General features: G+C 44.6%; 2 protein-coding genes across 2 annotated transcripts in view; one reads left to right on the forward strand and one right to left on the reverse strand.

The window, feature by feature from the left end:
* LOC139228198 (putative uncharacterized protein DDB_G0271982) overlaps positions 1-19 on the forward strand; it is a gene marked incomplete at both ends in the record, with an annotated part of 753 nt that extends 734 nt beyond the window's left edge. The window contains one exon of the mRNA XM_070859382.1: positions 1-19. This exon is cut by the window's left edge and continues 59 nt beyond it. Coding sequence (XP_070715483.1) covers positions 1-19 — 19 coding nt within the window.
* The window catches only part of hhip (hedgehog interacting protein), a 233,580-nt gene that overhangs the window by 164,792 nt on the left and 49,941 nt on the right, over positions 1-18,847 (reverse strand). Inside the window, exons 5-6 of the mRNA XM_070865050.1 lie at positions 3,255-3,406; positions 1,640-1,813 (exon numbers count right to left, since the gene is read on the reverse strand). Coding sequence (XP_070721151.1) covers positions 1,640-1,813; positions 3,255-3,406 — 326 coding nt within the window. The remainder of the gene's footprint in view (positions 1-1,639; positions 1,814-3,254; positions 3,407-18,847) is intronic.

Raw genomic sequence — 18,847 nt, forward strand, 5'->3', positions numbered from 1 at the left:
AGAGAAAAAAGAGAGAGAAAGAGAGAGAGAGAAAAAGAGAGAGAAAAAGAGAGAGAGAGAAAGAGAGTCAGGCCTGGGGGGGGGGGGGTGGGGGTGGGGGAGGGGAAGGTGAGAGTCGGGCGGGGGGGGAGAGGACGAGGAGAAAGTCGGGGGGAGCCTGGAAGTGGGGACGGAGCTTGACAGGGGGCAGGGCTGTCGTACAAATAGTTACATTGATAATTAAGAGGGTGTGTGTTTGATGAGTGTTAACGACAGAATTAATAAGTGTTAATTACTGGTAATAAGTGTTAGTTACTGTTAAATGTATAAGTCAACATCAGTTTGCATGCACTCAAGTGGTAATTATGCACACCCATATTCCCATGTGGTCTAGTGCTGGGCTCTGCACTGTGTTTCAAACTCTCCTCCAGATTGTGCTAACTGGTTTGCCTAGGAATAGTATTAAATCCTTCCTATGTTTCCAAATGCAACCTCATTATTTTAAGCTTGCTGAAAAAGTTTTATACTCTCACTGGGAGATACTAAAGAAAGACCTTACATTTAAATAGTGCCTTATCACATTCTCAGGATATCACAAAGTGCTTCACAACCAATTATGGAGGCCGGGTGCAGGGGACATGTCTGAGATCAGTGGCCTGAGAGATCGGATGCCAGGGGTGAGGTCGGAGGCCCCAAGGGGGAGGTCGGCGGCATCGAGCGTCAGGTCAGCAGCCCCATAGTGCAGGTCAGGGAGAGATTAGAAGGGTCAGAGGGGATATCCAATTGCGGGGGGTTGATGAGGCAGGTACACTGGGTCCAGCAGGTAAGTGGGGGCCTGCACACTGCACACTTCCCTCCAGTCTGAAAAACAGCTGCTCACCTTTACTTTTGTGCCTTAGCCAATTCTGTATCCATGCCACTGTCCTTTTAATTCCATGGCTTCAATTTTGATAACAAGTCTATTATGTGGCACTTTATCAAACATCTTTTATACATAATACCAACCCCACTACTCTCATTCACCCTCTCCGTTACTTAAAAGAACACAACCAAGTTATTCAAACACGATTTGACATTAACAAACCCGTGCAGGCCTTCAGTTATTAACCCATATTTTTCCAAGTGCCAATTACTTTTGTCCCGGATTAATGTTTCCATTGGGCTTATTGGCTTGTAATTTCCAAGTTTATCCCTCTTCTCTTTTTTGAACAGGGGTGTAACATGTGTAAATCCTCCAGTCCTCTGACATCACTTCCATATCCAAAGAGGATTGGAAGATCGTGGCCAGAGCCTTCGCAATTTTCACTCTCAGCAACCTAGAACATCTGGGCTGTGAATGTTCTACTTTGAGCACTGCCAACCTTTTAAAAGTACCTCCTTTATTTTTATCCTATCCAATTTCTCTACGACCCCCTGCTTTACTATGACGTCTCTTATTTTCTATAATTTAACTGAAATCATCAAAATGTTAATGAGAATCAAAAAGCACAAGAAAATGTGTGTTTCTGAAAGCTAAATTGTACTGTTTGACATTACCAAATGGCACTAATCATGTATCATCTTGGACAATCATTGTCCTCCATCACAAGTGTTTTCATAGTACTTTGAGTTGCTCAACATGATACGCACTTTACAGTTTTTGTTTGTATGATCTACTTACCTTAACCCATCCATCTCTTCCATATCATCAAGGGTAATCATTCCATCTCCAAGGAAGATGTACAAGAAGCCATCAGGCCCAAACAAGAGCTGTCCACCCAAATGCTTTCTGTGTAACTCTGCTACTTCAATCAATATCTTTGCTGTTCTTGTATCCACTTGATATGCATTTTTTCTGTGTAATAAATTACAATGATGTATACTAATGCAGTTATATTCCTTTGAAAAATTCATTAAAGAAATAACTTGTATTTTAGTGATTTCCATGACCTCAGAATGTCCCAAAGCGCTTTACAGCCAATGATTATTATTTATTTATTTTTTTTTTTTAAGTGTAGTCACTATGGTAGAGAAAAGCGACAGCCAATTTGTACACAGTAAGATCCCACAAGCAACAATGAGATTAATGTTCAGATAATCCATTTTGGTGGTGTTGGTTGAGGAATAAATATTGGCAAGGAACCGGGAAAACTCCCTTGCCTCCTTTTCAAACAGTGCCAAGGGATCTTTTATGTCCACCTGAAGGCAGATGAGGCCTCGGTCTCACCCAAAAGGTAGCACCTCTGGCAGTGCAGCACTCCCTCAGTACTACACTGAATTATCAGCCTAGATTATGAGCTCAAGTCTCTGGAGTGGGACTTGAACTCAAAACCTTCTGACTCAAAGGCAAGAGTACTGCCACTGAGTCAAGAGTGACACCATTCCTCATTACTTGAGGAAAAAAAGCCTCAATTTAGGCATATAATTAAATATCAAAATTCCTTTTCCAAATTAAGAATTTTAATTCTTATTGCAACATTCCTTTTTAAAAAATGAACAGCGAGACAGAAACAAATCTTTTTATTGGAAAACTGCTGATTATATCCGGGATACTTGCTTGAAGATTTACTGAGCCCCACAGTATGAGTTATCCTATCCAGTTTAGCAGCTGATGTACCTTTAGTTAATAACATGTTGTTACTGATATTAACTCGAGTCCCTCACAGAGTCAGGCTCAGTAAATCTCCAAAATATTCATAAAAGTTAACAAAGGGGTATAAATATATCAAAACATACCAGATAAAAATTCTTTGTAACGGTTTGATTTAAATGGTTTGTCTTAATGGTGGCAATGTTTAACTATTCAGCTGAACTATTTGAGTGGAGTTCTTAAAACATATCTAGAAAATGGGAACACATTTGTCTTCACCTGACAATATATCGATACTTTATATCACTAGCCACAATGGAAGTACAGCAAACATTAAAACACTTCACTGCATTTTCAGAAAGCGTGAAAAGATTGTAACCTTGATATGCAGAATTGAGGAAAATAGTTCAATGCTAAAATTTGCTTGAAAGTGAAATAAATGTACCCCATCCAAATAATTGGGTTCTTGCTATTGGTTATCTTCATTAACAGATAGTGTGTGGCATTTTCAAGAGTTTTAGAAGTTCAGCAGCATAAACTATGTTACTGTATTGGTGAACCGCTAAATGACCCATCAAACACATCATTGCATTTACAATGCCATTTACAGCATTGCAAAGCCAATAAAGTTCTACGCAACTGTGTTCAGCAATTAATACTTGTAATACATGTTGGAGCAAAAGTATCTCATTGTTAATTGCGCTACCTGGATACAGTGTATTCGACTACTCTAAGAATGTGGTCATGCGGTCCAATGGCCCATCGTTCTTGGTTGGTGGTATAAGACACATAGAGCTTTCCATTTTTCTTGTATTTGGGATGGAATGCAAGGCTTAACAGTCCTCTGTCATCTCCACCCTGTGGTTAAATAAAAAACACAAAGCATTGTAATGTTAATTATGCTTTCTCATTTTGTTTCATCTGGAACCCAGTGGAGAGGATCTTTTTCTGTTGTGGATAATTTGTTTATAAACTCTTTTTTTCCCTTGACACACAAAGAGATTAGAAAATATTTCCCTTTAAACAACTCTCTAAATTGGAACAAGACATTTGTCACAATTGACTTGAGCACATAAAAACCTCTTACTGCACCATTATGAAGTGATTTGTGTGCGTAATCTCTGGATCTCCATGAAGACAAGTCTAAATGCTAGGAAGAATTCTTTGTTCAGCTATTAACTTGCTTATACTCGAAGGAAGACAAATGAGTCCAACACTAGCAGCAGTTTGTCCTGCTGTTGATATTCTTAAAGCATTTAATACCACAGGGTGAGCTGTGAACTCCTTGCCTTGGCACTGCACTCCAAAAACAATTAAATTGATTGTCTAGTATATGAACTTTTCTGTACCCTGGAGGCAGCTGCATCAATTGTCACATCTATGGTGGTCTGTTTCTTCTGTCTACAATAATTAATAGCCAATTTTCAATAGTGGCTATGTATTGGGCAACAGAGATATGCAAGGAATGAAAAGGATCCCAAGGTTTTGAACATTGCATGAGACATTAAATATTACTTGCATACTGTAGTTCATTATATTCGAGGTGAAGCTTTTTTTCTCAGCTTGTGCAATATTGACTGCAAACTGTAGAAAAAGGTCATATGATACAGTCGGTGGTCTCAAAGTTTACGTTCAATTAATTAGAAGGTTTTCAGTACCATATATAGGACACTGACCATCGCAAATTACAACAATTGCTTTCATTTTTCACTTTTGCTAATGATGAAATCAAAAGGACAAACTTCTTGCTAATCGAGATGCCTTGATTCCAGTACACAGAGAGAAGTGCTGCAATATGCTGATGATCGCACTTCTAACCGCCCCAAAAAGACAGTAAAAGAAATTTAACTCGCTGTATATTATACTAGTAGTAATATATCCAATGTTGTTGTTGATGCACTACTGAAACTCTGCCTTTTAGTGAATGGATTAGGAACCTGCCACTCAGTTGCTATAAGTGAGGTTCAAACTGCAAGTTTATTTCTCTGCAAGGAGGAAAGAAAGGAGGGAAACAAACCCCAAAGGAATTTTTGGCCAAATGGAGTATTAGTGTAGCGCAGCGCCTAAAATCCGGAACCCTCGGGACCGAGGCCATTCCAGATTCCGGGCTTTTGATTTGCTTTCTGACATCACGAATCCGGAAACACCCAAGCTCAGCTTCGGGTATTTCTGGATTTCAGAACATTAGAAAGGGGTGGGGATTCCCGCCGAGGAGCTGTTCGGGCCATCCGGCCCTGCCGAGGATGTTGTCAGGCCGGCCCTGCCGAGGATGTTGTCAGGCCGGCCCTGCCGAGGATGTTGTCAGGCCGGCCCTGCCGAGGAGCCGTTAACGTCGGGCAGGCCCCCGGCCGAGGAAGTTGTCGGGCGGGCCGGCGAGGAGGCCCCGAGGTAAGGGCAGCGGCGGTGAGACGAGTGGGGGTGAGATGAGAGGTCGGGAAGCGGTGGTGCCCCGAAGGTCAGCAGGGTCGTCGGGTCCAGATTCCGGAACATTTTACGGATTCCAGACGACCCTGCCACCAATCGGTCTGGATTCCAGATTCTCGATGCTGCATCTGTATATAGAATAGAGGAATTCAAAAGAAAAATTTAAAAACCGTAAGAGAATAAAATTGTGAAGCTGAGGCAAACCTTGAATCAGTTACTATATAAATATACAAAAATTTAAAGAAAAACAGAATAGATCAAAACAAAATTTAAAAAAGAAAGAGATGAAAGGTGATGGGGAAGAAGGAAATTAACAAAAAGAATTAAAACCATAGCAGTGTGATAGTTGGAGAGAGAGAGAAGTTACTTGAAATGCCATTATAGTAAATGCTCCCCTGGAAAGATGAGTAGTCTGGGGGGGGGGGTTGGTCGTAAAGTTCATGGAAGGTGGATAGAGGGTCTGACAATCTATTGCAATCCTCATCCAAGAAAAATTGGAATAGTGACCATTATGACAAAGCGCTTGTGCTCCTAGGAATGTAAGCATAAATCTTTAATATATATGAATAACAAACAACAAAATGTTTCAACTTTCCATACTTAGCTTCTGACCTCACTTTGATTGACTTGGCTGTTACAAGTAGACTATCCTTCATTTGTCTGGGTGGGGAGAAAAGAAAAAAATCTACATTTGGTCTCCATATATGACCTTCCTCACCATATCAAGAAACAGTCACAGTTCAGTAGCGCATTTGTTGTTCTTCTTCAAAGTACTGAAAGAATGTTCAATTGTAATATTATTACATCTGAAAATGAGCACGAAGGCCATATATGCTAATATAAATCAAGAGTTCTTCTGCAAAGAGTGAACAGGAAAAAACGTGAGTTGCAACTTGATATCTACACGTGGCTCTCATCTCCATATTTGTCCATTGAGGCAACATTACTGTAAAGTCACTGGCTCAGCTTGGAGATAATCATGGCCTTCTTCCACACCCAGGTTAATGGCAGGACTCATTTTCTCCAGGGAAATATATTATGCTATGTTATTTACTGACAGGCAATGGTGATTATCATGCAGCTCCACAAAGGTACCGCTTCTGCAAGACTGAAGCAGAAGCATCTGCATGGATGTATTTGTGGAGTTGACTATACAAATTTGCTGCTCTACGCATACTCCTACAGTTTCCCACTCTCCACAGCTAAATTAACAACTTTGGCCATTGCCTCACTACTTAAGTGGCAATCCACTTGGAAGCACAAATTGAGCATTATTATGGGACATTTCTGATTGGCCAGGTACCTGGGGGTAATGACATTTTATTGAGCAAACTCACCCAGTGGAAAACAGATTAGCAATATTTCATTGAGTTGCCATTAAAATAAAAAGGAGACCATGTCCATGTTTTTAAAAGCAAAATAACTATTTCAATTTAAAAAGTTATTAACATTTTTGTTATATAATCAGAAAATTTGATCGGAATTGTACTTGATTAGAATTCTTCCCATACAATCCCCATTCACTCCCATCCCGGTGGCATTGTACTTTCATTTGGGACCACCTGTGCTTCCCTGCGCAAAGCTGCTGATACTTTTCTTGAGGCTATAAATACACACCCCTTCTATTAAATTTTGGGAATGTCTGTTATTTGTTTGTTCTTAAAACAATGTGTCAACCTTATTTTTTATGTTCATAGTAATAACAAGAATGTAAAAAAAGATTCTAAAGCTTGGTTAAACATAGTCCACTAATCATAGGTTTTTGCAATAGTTCTGAAGACAATCAAAACTTTTGCTTTAGGCTTGCTCAATCTAATAAGCACATTAGCTGTTTCTATTTTAATATAATGTTTCTAATCTCATCAGTACATAATAGAGATTTACTGTCAGCAGCATCAGCCAAGAGACAAACTCTCCCGAGGCATAAACTGAGCAGAGGTAATATGCTGTTACAAGATTTGAACATCATTGCCAATAAGTTTGGGTATTATTTGCCACAAGATTGCAGCATATCCAGATTTTTAGAAAAACAACAGATATAAGGGACCCCTACTGTGTGGGAAATTGTTGAACACTTTGAATTGCTGAAACTGCAGTATGCTTACAACTCACTTGTTAATATTTGTATTTCTCCAAGATAGAATTTGTCCAGAAAGCAAAACAAATCATAAAGGCAAAAAGCCTTTCTTGGTATATATATCTTACTTGTTGATATTTTGAATGGTCTCAAGAAGGTTCAACATTACATTCAGCAAAGGAAAGTTTGAGGGCTGGGAAGAGGCACATTGAGCTGCAAATGAGCATTCATTATTCTAATTATTAAACAGAGACTGCAGCTAATACAATATACAGCACATTCAATAAAATTCTGTGCTATATTATTGATGAAAGCACAAACAATGGGTAAATATTACTAAATTCAGGGATCTGACAAGTGCAATATTTGATTTCAACCACCACCCCCACAATTATGTGGTGAAATAATGGGCTGAAAATTGCAGCCTCACTGGGTGCATACGATGTGTACACGCACCCGAAGAGGCCTCGTGAACTGGCTTTTGCGATCTGTCAAAATTTGTTTTTGACAGATCCAAAGCATCCCTGCAGGAAGAACATCCATGGGGCAGAGGTTGGGCTATTTGGCCAACTCTGCCCAGCGAATGTCCTTCGAACTCTTAAGCCTGGTAAAAGCTGGTGTATAGCCTACGTTTACCAGCGCAAGTGTTTTAAAATATTGAAAAATTAAATGCACTGGAGAGGGTACAGAGGAGTATTAGGAGGATGTTGCCTGGACTGGAGAATTTTAGCTATGAGGAAAGATTGGATAGGCTGCAGTTGTTTTCTTTGGAATCAGAGGAGGCTGAGGGGAGACCTTATTGAGGTGTATAAAATTATGAGGGGCCTAGATAGAGTGGATAGGAAGGACCTATTCCCCCTCTAGCAGAGGGGTCAATAACCGGGGGGCATAGATTTAAAGTAAGTGATAAGAGGTTTAGAGGGGATTTGAGGAGAAATTTTCTTACCCAGAGGGTGGTGAGGGTCTGGAACTCACTGCCTGAAAGGGCGGTAGAGGCAGAAACCCTCAGAATTTAAAAAAATACTTGGATATGCACTTGAAGTGCTGTAACCTACAAGAGCTGGAAAGTGGATAGCTCTTTGTCGGCCAACATGGACACAATGGGCCGAATGGACTCCTGTGCTGTAAATTTCTATGATTCAGTGTGAGCTGTAATGTGGTGACCAGAACTGCATGCAGAACTCTAGCTGTGGCTTAACTAGTGTTTTATACAGTTCAAGCATAACCTTCCACCTCTATGCCTTGGCTAATAAAGACAAGTATTCCTTCTGCCTTTTTAAATCACCTTATCTACTTGTCCTGCTACCTTCAGGGATCTGTGGACATGCACTCCAAGGTCCCTCTGTTCCTCTACACTTCTCAGTGTCCTACCACTTATTGTGTATTCCCTTGCCTTGTTAGCCTTACACTTCTCCAGATTGAATTCCATTTGCTACTGTTCTGCCTATCTGACCAGTCAATTGATATCTTGCTGCAATCTACAGCTTTCTTCTTCATCATCAATTACACGGCCAATTTTTGTATTATCTGCAAACCTCTTAATCAATCTCCCTACATTCAAGTCCAAATCATTGATGTATACCACAAAAAGCAAGGGACCGAGTACTGAGCCCTGCGGAACCCCACTGGAGACAGCCTTCCAGTCACAAAAACGCCCATCAACCATTACCCTTTGCTTCCTGCCTCCGAGTCAATTTTGGATTCAACTTGTCACTTGGCCTTGGATCCCATGGGCTTTTACTTTCATGACCAGTCTGCCATGTGGGTCTTTATCAAAAGCTTTGCTAAAATCCATATATACTACTGCAAATATACTACCCTCATCGACCCTCCTTGTTACCTCCTCAAAAAATTCAATCAAGTTAGTCAGACACGACCTTCCTTTAACAAATCCATGCTGACTCTCCTTGATTAATCGTGTCTTTCTAAATGAACATTTATCCTGTACCTCAGAATTTTTTCCAATAATTTTCCCACCACCGAGGTTAGGCTGACTGGCCTGTAATTGCTCGGTCTATCCCTTTCTATCTTTTTAAACAAAGGTACAACGTTAGCAGTTCTCCATCACCACACCTGTAGCCAGAAAGGATTGGAAAAAGATGGCCAGAGCCTCTGCTATTACCTCTCTCGCTTCTCTGAACAGCCTGGGATACATTTAATCCAGGCCTGGGAATTTATCCACTTTCAAAGATGCTAAACCCTTAATACTTCCTCTCTCACTATGTTTATTTCAACTAATATTTCACACTCCACCTCCCTGATTCCAATGTCTGCATCGCCCCGCTCTTTTGTGAAAACAGACGCAAAGTATTCATTAAGAACCAAACCCACATCTTCCGCCTCCATACACAGGGTACCTTTATGGTCCCTAATAGGTTCTACTCTTTCTCTAGTTAACCTCTTACTCTTAATGTATTTATAAAATATCTTTGGATTTTACTTGCCAATATTTTTTCCATGCCCCCCTCTTCCTAATTTCCTTTTGAATTTCACCCCTGCACTCTGTACTCCTCTCGGGTTTTTGCAGTATTGATCTGTTATTAGCATCCTTCTTTTCTTTTTCTTACTCTCTATGCCCCTGGACATCCAGACGGCTCTAGATTTTTTAGTCCCACCTTTTTTTTTAAGGGAACATTCTTGCTTTCAATCCACACTCTCACCTCCTTGAATGAGACCTGTTGTGTCCTTACACACTACTGCAAATCAACTCGAGGCACATACTGGAGACAAGGTCACTCTGTGACCTGTACCTTTATTCACAGGACCAAGAAGTGATGACCCTGCGTGGGACCTCCCTTTATATACCTGGATGAGCAGGTGAGGAGTGTCTCCCACAAGTTCACCCCGTGGTCAAGGTGTGCATTTCTCAGGTGTATACAGTGTTGTTACATAAAGGTTACAATTATGTGAGGTTACAAACATGACATCAGCTTCCCCCAATGTCTTTGGGTCAAAGATTGAGTCTTTCAGGCGGTCGACGATCTCTCGTGGAGCGCCGCAGTTGGGGCTCTGGTTGTTGAGCCTTGGCATGCGTCTGTCACCTGTGGTGATTCCGGCCTGTCCGGGCTGACCGCAGGGACTGTGCATGCTGCTGACGGTTCTTGTTGCTCGTTCACTGGCAGTGGTGTGGGCAACATCTCATGATTTTCCTCCGGTTCCTCAGTGTCCATGCTGAACCTTTTTTTTTTTTTACTTGGTCCAGATGCTTGCGGCATATCTGCCCATTGTTGAGTCGGACCACTATGACCCTATTCCCCTCTTTACTAATTACAGTACCCTCGAGCCACTTGGGCCCCACAGCGTGATTAAGAACAAATACAGGGTTATCGATTTCTATCCATCTCCCCTTTGAGTTACGGTCGTGGCACTCATTTTGGGACTGGCGCTTGCCTTCAACAATGTCTGACAAGACTGGATGAATGAGGGACAGCCGAGTTTTTAAGTGTATGTTTCATGAGTAGCTCCGCTGGCGGGACTCCCATGAGCGAGTGCGGTCGGGACCTGTAGGCCAGCAGGAGGCACGATAGGCGGTATTGAAGGGATGGTCCTTGAATCCGGAGCATGCCTTGCTTTATGATTTGGACCGCACGTTCCGCCTGGCCATTGGAAGCCGGCTTGAACGGCGCTGTCCTGACATGTTTGATGCCATTACCCAACATGAGCTCCCAGAATTCATAGCTAGTGAAACACGGGTCGTTGTCACTAACTAGGATGTCCGGCAAGCCGTGGGTCGTAAAGACCCCACGCAGACTCTCCACTGTGGTGGATGTCGTGCACGAATTCAATATGATACGTACTCGAAATGGATTGAGTGCATCAACAACAATGAGGAACATTTTTCCCATGAACGGGCCCACGTAGTCTACGTGAATACGTGACCATGGCTTGGTGGGCCAGGGCCACGGGCTGAGTGGGGCCTCCCTGGGGGCATTGCCCAGCTGGGCACACGTCGTGCACCTACGAACAGAGTGTTCCAGGTCTGCATCAATTCCCGGCCACCATACAGGTGACCAGGCACGATGCCTGGTTGCTCGCTGTGGAGTTCCCTGATGAATGCTTCCCTACCCCTCTGGGGCATGCCTACCCGGCTGCCCCATAGTAGGCAGTCGGCTTGGATGGAGAGTTCATCCATCCGTCTGTGAAACGGTCTGACCTCTTCAGGGCTTGCTCCGTGTGCTGGCGCCCAATCCCCAGTCAGGACACATTTCTTAATCAGAGATAGGAGGGGATCTCTTTGTCCAGGTTTTGATCTGGTGGGCCATGATGGGGGAGCCTGTGCTGTCAAAGGCATCGATAGCCATGACCATCTCCGCGCTTTGCTCCGCTGCCCCCTCAGTGATGGCCAGTGGAAGCCTGCTGAGCGCGTCAGCGCATCAGTGCAATGTTCGGTGCCTGGCTCATGCTGTATGGTGTAATCATACGCAGCCAGCATGAGCGCCCATCGCTGTATGCGAGCGGATGCATTGGCATCGACAGCTTTGCTGTCGGACAACAGGGATGTTAACAGCTTGTGGTCCGTTTCTAACTCGAACCTTCTGCCAAAAAGGTACTGGTGCATCTTTTTCACCCCGTAGACACATGCGAATGCTTCCTTTTCAACCATCCCATATCTCCTTTCTGCTTGGAAGAGCGACCTGGAGGCATAAGCCACAGGTTGGAGTTGGCCCTCATCATTACTCTGCTGCAACACGCACCCAACCCCATAGGATGATGCATCGCATGTCAAAACCAATTTCTTACAGGGGTCGTACAGGGTCAATAACTTATTTGAACAAAGCAGATTCCGTGCCCGATTGAAAGCCCGTTCCTAACAGTCCCCCCAAAACCAATCGCCACCCTTACGCAGGAGCACGTGTAGCGGTTCCAGCAATGTACTTAAGTTCGGCAGAAAGTTCATGAAATAGTTCAACAATCCCAGAAATGACCGCAACTCTGATGTGTTGCCGGGCCTGGGCGCACGACGGATCGCCTCCGTTTTGGTTTCGGTGGGCCAGATCCAGTCTGCGGCAACCCTCCTGCCCAAAAACTCGACCTCTGGTGCCAAAAACACACACTTGGACTTCTTTAGTCGCAGGCCTACCCGGTACAGTCGGCGTAGCACCTCCTCCAGGTTGTGGAGGTATTCCTTGGTGTCTCAACCCGTGATAAGGATGTTATCCTGAAATACGATTGTTCCGAGGATGGATTTTAGCAGGCTTTCCATGTTCCTCTGAAAGATAACAGCTGCTGAATGAATGCCAAACGGACACCTGTTGTAGACAAACAGCCCCTTGTACGTGGTGATGGTGGTCAGTAGCTTGGATTCTTCAGCCAGTTCCTGGGTCATGTAGGCTGAAGTGAGGTGCAACTTGGTGAACAGCTTGCCGTCTGCCAGCATGGCAAAAAGATCCTCCACTCTCGGAAGCGGGTATTGGTCCTGAAGGGACACTCGGTTGATGGTGGCCTTGTAGTCGCCACAGATCCTGACCGAGCCATCCGTTTTTAGAACAGGGACGATGGGGCTCGCCCAGTCGCTGAATTCAACGGGCGAAATTATGCCCTCTCTTAACATCCTATCCAACACACTCTCAATTTTCTCTCGCATCACATACGGCACAGCTCTGGCTTTGTGGTGCACTGGTGTGGTGTCCGGGGTGATGCGCATCCTTACTTTGGCGTCTTTGAAAGTCCCGACACCAGGTCAAAATAATGACTCGAACTTTAGTAGGACCTGTGAGCATGAACTTCGCTCCACAGATGAAATGGTGTGCACATCCCCCCCCATTTCCAGTTTATCTTAGCTAGCCAGCTCCAAAAGCGCGGGACCATTTCCCGGGACAATCCAGAGTAGCAGCCGGTTCTGAGATCCATTGTGTGAGACCAGCAACATTGCACTGCCTAGCACTGGGATGACCTCTTTGGTGTACGTCTGTAATTGCGTGTCAATATGTTCTAGTTTGGGTCTGCTAGCTCTGAGTGGCCACAGTTTCTTGACTTGTTGGACACTCATAAGTGACTGGCTCGCTCCTGTGTCTAGCTCCATGCGTACCGGGATACCGTTTAACAGTACTCTCATCATCATAGGTGGCGTCTTTGTATATGAGCTATGGATGTTTGCCACCTGGACCCGCTGTGTCCCAGGCATACCCCAGCCTTGCAGACCCCTCTTGTGGTTCATCCACTTCGTAAACCAGCCTCGCTGCAGGCTTCCTGCACATTCTGGCTAAATGTCCACTCAAGTTACAATTTCTGCAGATGAATTGTTGAAACCGGCAGGTCTTCGCAGCATGTTTGCCCCCACACCTCCAGCATGAGCTGAGATTGTTGTGAACAAAAGAGCTGTTACCAGGCATTCCTCTCTGATTGTCTCTTTGACTACTCTGTCAATGGTCCCATCCCGGGACAATATTGTCCCTTGTGATGGTGTAAATGTCTGTTTAACTTGCCATTGTCTCTGTTGCGGGCCCACCTTAGAGTCTGTTACTGCCTGCCTGCGGGGTTCTGAATCGCGTTTACCATGTTAACTCCCTGCTCCATCGCCACGTTGGGAGCAGAGTTGTGCGCGTATATGATCTTGGTTTCCTCCTCCCCCGAAGGTTTGAGCCATCAACGCCGCTGCTTCCAAGGTCAAGTCCTTGGTCTGAATTAGCTTCCTAAAAATCCCAGCATGACCAATGCCCTCAATGAAGAAATCCCGTAACATCTCCCCACTGCAGGCGTCTGTGAACTTAGAGGCTGGCCAAGCGCCGAGCTCTGCCCTTCCTGACGTCTGTGCGTATAGAATCGGTGTCGGGCCATGTTTATACTACTCGCCGGTTTGAGGTGCTCACCGATCAGTTTGCTGAGCTCCTCGAAGGTCTTGTCCACCGGCTTCTCGGGTGCGAGCAGGTCTTTCATCAGCACGTACGTCTTAGGTCCACAGCTGGTCAGTAGATGTGCCCTTCGCTTGTCAGCCGCTGCCATTCCCAGCCAGTCCTTCGTGACAAAGCTCTGCTGGAGCCTCTCAACGAAATCGTCCCAGTCCTCACCAACACAGTACCGTTCCTCTGTGCTACCGGTGGCTATTCTCGAGTCGTTGATTTCAGTTTCTCGTCGCCAAATGTTGTGTCCTTACACACTACAGCAAATCAACACGAGGCACATACTGGAGACAAGGTCACTCTGTGACCTGTACCTTTATTCACAGGACCAAGAAGTGATGACCCTGCGTGGGACCTCCCTTTTTATACCTGGATGACCAGGTGAGGAGTGTCTCCCACAAGTTCACCCACTGTGGTCAAGGTGTGGATTTCTCAGGTGTACAGTGTTGTTACATAAAGGTTACAGTTATATGAGGTAACAAACATGACATGCCCCACTACTCTGACATTGATTTACCTTCAAGTAGCTGTTTCCAGTCCACTTTGGCTAAATCACATCTCAGCTTAGTAAAATTGGCATTTCCCCAATTGAGAAATTTTATTCCTGGTCTATCTGTCTTTTTCTATAACTACCCTAAATCTAACTGAATTATGATCACTACCTCTGAAATCCTCTCCCACCGGTACCCCTTCTGCCTGCGCAGTTTCATTCCTTAAAATTAAATCCAGAACCACCCACTCTGTTGTTGGCTACCATTCAAATTCAGATGGAGGGTTAGAAAGTTGGATCGCAAACCAGCATGCTAAGCTTTACTAAAGGAGACTACAAAGGTCTGAGGGCAGAGTTGGCTAAAGTGGACTGGGAAAATAGATTAAAGTGTAGGACGGTTGATGAATAGTGGTGTACATTTAAGGAGATATTTCATAACCCTCAAGAAAAATATATTCCAGTGAGGAAGAGAGAGTGTAAAAGAAAAGATAGTCATCAGTGGTTAAATAAAGAAATAAAGGATGGTATCCAATTACAAACAAGGGCATACAAAGTGGCCAAAACTAGTGGGAGGACAGGGGGCACATCCTCAAAATACGGGGGAGCCAATTTAAAACCGAGTTGAGAAGGAATTTCTTCTCCCAGAGGGTTGTGAATCTGTGGAATTCTCTGCCCAAGGAAGCAGTTGAGGCTAGCTCATTGAATGTATTCAAGTCACAGATAGATAGATTTTTAATCAATAAGGGAATTAACGGTTACGGGGAGCGGGTGGGTAAGTGGAGCTGAGTCCACGGCCAGATCAGCCATAATCTTGTTAAATGGCGGAGCAGGCTCGAGGGGCTAGATGGCCGACTCCTGTTCCTAATTCTTATGTTCTTATGTTCTTATGACAGAAGATTGGGAAGCTTTTAAAAGCCAGCAAAGAATGACACAAAAAATGATTAAGGGAAGATAAACTATGAAAGTAAACTAGCACAAAATATAAAGAGAGAGATAGCAAGAGTTTCTACAGGTATATAAGAAGGAAACGAGTGGTAAAGTAAATGTTGGTCACTCAGAGGGCGAGACCGGGGAATTAGTGATGGGGAACATGGAGATAACAGAAACTCTGAACAAATATTTTGTATCAGTCTTTACGGTAGAGAACACTAAAAATATCCCAACAGTGGATAGTCAAGGGGTCATAGGCGGGGGTGGGGGTGGGGAGGGGATTTGAGTACAGGGGCAGGGAGGTGTTGCTACAGTTGTACAGGGCCTTGGTGAGGCCACACCTGGAGTATTGTGTACAGTTTTGGTCTCCTAACTTGAGGAAGGACATTCTTGCTATTGAGGGAGTGCAGCGAAGATTCACCAGACTGATTCCCGGGATGGTGGGACTGACCTATCAAGAAAGACTGGATCAACTGGGCTTGTATTCACTGGAGTTCAGAAGAATGAGAGGGGACCTCATAGAAACGTTTAAAATTCTGATGGGTTTAGACAGGTTAGATGCAGGAAGAATGTTCCCAATGTTGGGGAAGTCCAGAACCAGGGGTCACAGTCTGAGGATAAGGGGTAAGCCATTTAGGACCGAGATGAGGAGAAACTTCTTCACCCAGAGAGTGGTGAACCTGTGGAATTCTCTACCACAGAAAGTTGTTGAGGCCAATTCACTAAATATATTCAAAAGGGAGTTAGATGAAGTTCTTACTACTAGGGGGATCAAGGGGTATGGCGAGAAAGCAGGAATGGGGTACTGAAGTTGCATGTTCAGCCATGAACTCATTGAATGGCGGTGCAGGCTAGAAGGGCTGAATGGCCTACTCCTGCACCTATTTTCTATGTTTCTATGTTTCTAACACATTCACAATCACAAATGAGGTGGCACTCAGTAAGATAATGGGACTAAAAGTGGATAAATCCCCTGGACCTGATGGCTTGCATCCGAGGGTCTTAAGAGAAGTAGTGGCAGGGATAGTGGATGCATTGGTTGTAATTTACCAAAATTGAGCGTCGGGAGCAGCGTCGAGGAGGTGCATCGGAGCGGCCTATAAAAGGCACAGCAGGGAGTCCGGGGCCCAGCGTCGGGAGCAGCGTCGAGGAGGTTCGTTGGTGAGGCCTATAAAAAGGCACAGCAGGGAGTCCGGGGCCCAGCGACGGCGGCAGTCGGGAGCAGCGTCGAGGAGGTCCGTTGGTGAGGCCTATAAAAGGCGTACTTGTGCAGCTACAGGGAGAAGGCAAAAAAATAGAAAGAAACAGAAAGGTGACGTCACAGCCAAGGGGGTAAGTGATTGGCTGGTGATTGGCGAGTAGTTTTTCTTTTTTCTCTTCGATAACAGTGAGTAAACTTTAACATTATTGTTGCCTATCTAAGGGTTAAGTCATGGCAGGACAGCTCGGTCACGTGTTATGCTCCTCCTGTACCATGTGGGAACGCAAGGACGACACCAGTGTTCCTGATGACGACGTGTGCGGGAAGTGTATCCGCCTCCAGCTCCTGACGGAACGCGTTGCGGAGTTGGAGCTGAGAGTGGATTCACTCTGGAGCATCCACGATGCTGAGAATGACGTGAGTAGCACGTGTAGCGAGTTGGTCGTACCGCAGGGAAAGGGTCCACAGCCAGATAGGGAATGGAAGACCAGCAGGAAGAGCAGTGCAAGGAAGGTAGTGCAGAGGTCCCCTGTGGACATCTCCCTGCAAAACAGATACACTGCTTTGAGTACTGTTGGGGGGGATGACTCATCAGGGGAGGGCAGCAGCAGCCAAGTTCATGGCACCGTGGCTGGCTCTGTTGCACAGGAGGGCAGGAAAAAGAGTGGAAGAGCGATAGTGATAGGGGATTCAATTGTAAGGGGAATAGATAGGCGTTTCTGCGGCCGCAACCGAGACTCCAGAATGGTATGTTGCCTCCCTGGTGCAAGAGTCAAGGATGTCTCGGAGCGGGTGCAGGACATTCTAAAAAGGGAGGGAGAACAGCCAGTTGTGGTGCATATTGGTACCAACGACATAGGTAAAAAAAGAGATGAGGTCCTACGAAACGAATTTAAGGAGCTAGGAGCTAAATTAAAAAGTAGGAGCTCAAAAGTAGTAATCTCGGGATTGCTACCAGTGCCACGTGCTAGTCAGAGTAGGAATCGCAGGATAGCGCAGATGAATACGTGGCTTGAGCAGTGGTGCAGCAGGGAGGGATTCAAATTCCTGGGGCATTGCAACCGGTTCTGGGGGAGTTGGGACCAGTACAAACCGGACGGTCTGCACCTGGGCAGGACCGGAACCAATGTCCTAGGGGGAGTGTTTGCTGGTGCTGTTGGGCAGGAGTTAAACTAATATGGCAGGGGGATGGGAACCTATGCAGCGAGACAGAGGGAAACAAAAAGGAGACAAAAGCAAAAGATAGAAAGGAGATGAGGAAAAGTGGAGGGCAGAGAAACCCAAGGCAAAGAACAAAAAGGGCCACTGTACAGCAAAATTCTAAAAGGACAAAGGGTGTTAAAAAAACAAGCCTGAAGGCTTTGTGTCTTAATGCAAGAAGTATCCGTAATAAGGTGGGTGAATTAACTGTGCAAATAAATGTTAACAAATATGATGTGATTGGGATTATAGAGACGTGGCTCCAGGATGATCAGGGCTGGGAACTCAACATCCAGGGGTATTCAACATTCAGGAAGGATAGAATAAAAGGAAAAGGAGGTGGGGTAGCATTGCTGGTTAAGGAGGAGATTAATGCAATAGTTAGGAAGGACATTAGCTTGGATGATGCGGAATCTATATGGGTAGATCTGCAGAACACCAAAGGGCAAAAAACTTTAGTGGGAGTTGTGTACAGACCACCAAACAGTAGTAGTGATGTTGGGGAGGGCATCAAACAGGAAATTAGGGGTGCATGCAATAAAGGTGCAGCAGTTATAATGGGTGACTTTAATATGCACATAGATTGGGCTAACCAAACTGGAAGCAATACGGTGGAGGAGGATTTCCTGGAGTGCATAAGGGATGGTTTTCTAGACCAATATGTCGAGGAACCAACTAGGGGGGAGGCCATCTTAGACTCGGTGTTGTGTAATGAGAGGATTAATTAGCAATCTTGTTGTGCGAGGCCCCTTGGGGAAGAGTGACCATAATATGGTGGAATTCTGCATTAGGATGAAGAATGAAACAGTTAATTCAGAGACTATGGTCCAGAACTTAAAGAAGGCTAACTTTGAAGGTATGAGGCGTGAATTGGCTAGGATAGATTGGCAAATGATACTTAAGGGGTTGACTGTGGATGGGCAATGGCAGACATTTAGAGACCGCATGGATGAACTACAACAATTGTACATCCCTGTCTGGTGTAAAAATAAAAAAGGAAAGGTGGCTCAACCGTGGCTATCAAGGGAAATAAGGGATAGTATTAAAGGCAAGGAAGTGGCATACAAATTGGCCAGAAATAGCAGCGAACCCAGGGACTGGGAGAAATTTAGAACTCAGCAGAGGAGGACAAAAGGTT

The sequence above is a fragment of the Pristiophorus japonicus genome, chromosome 2 (assembly GCF_044704955.1).
Source record: "Pristiophorus japonicus isolate sPriJap1 chromosome 2, sPriJap1.hap1, whole genome shotgun sequence".
NCBI classification, from domain to species: domain Eukaryota; kingdom Metazoa; phylum Chordata; class Chondrichthyes; family Pristiophoridae; genus Pristiophorus; species Pristiophorus japonicus.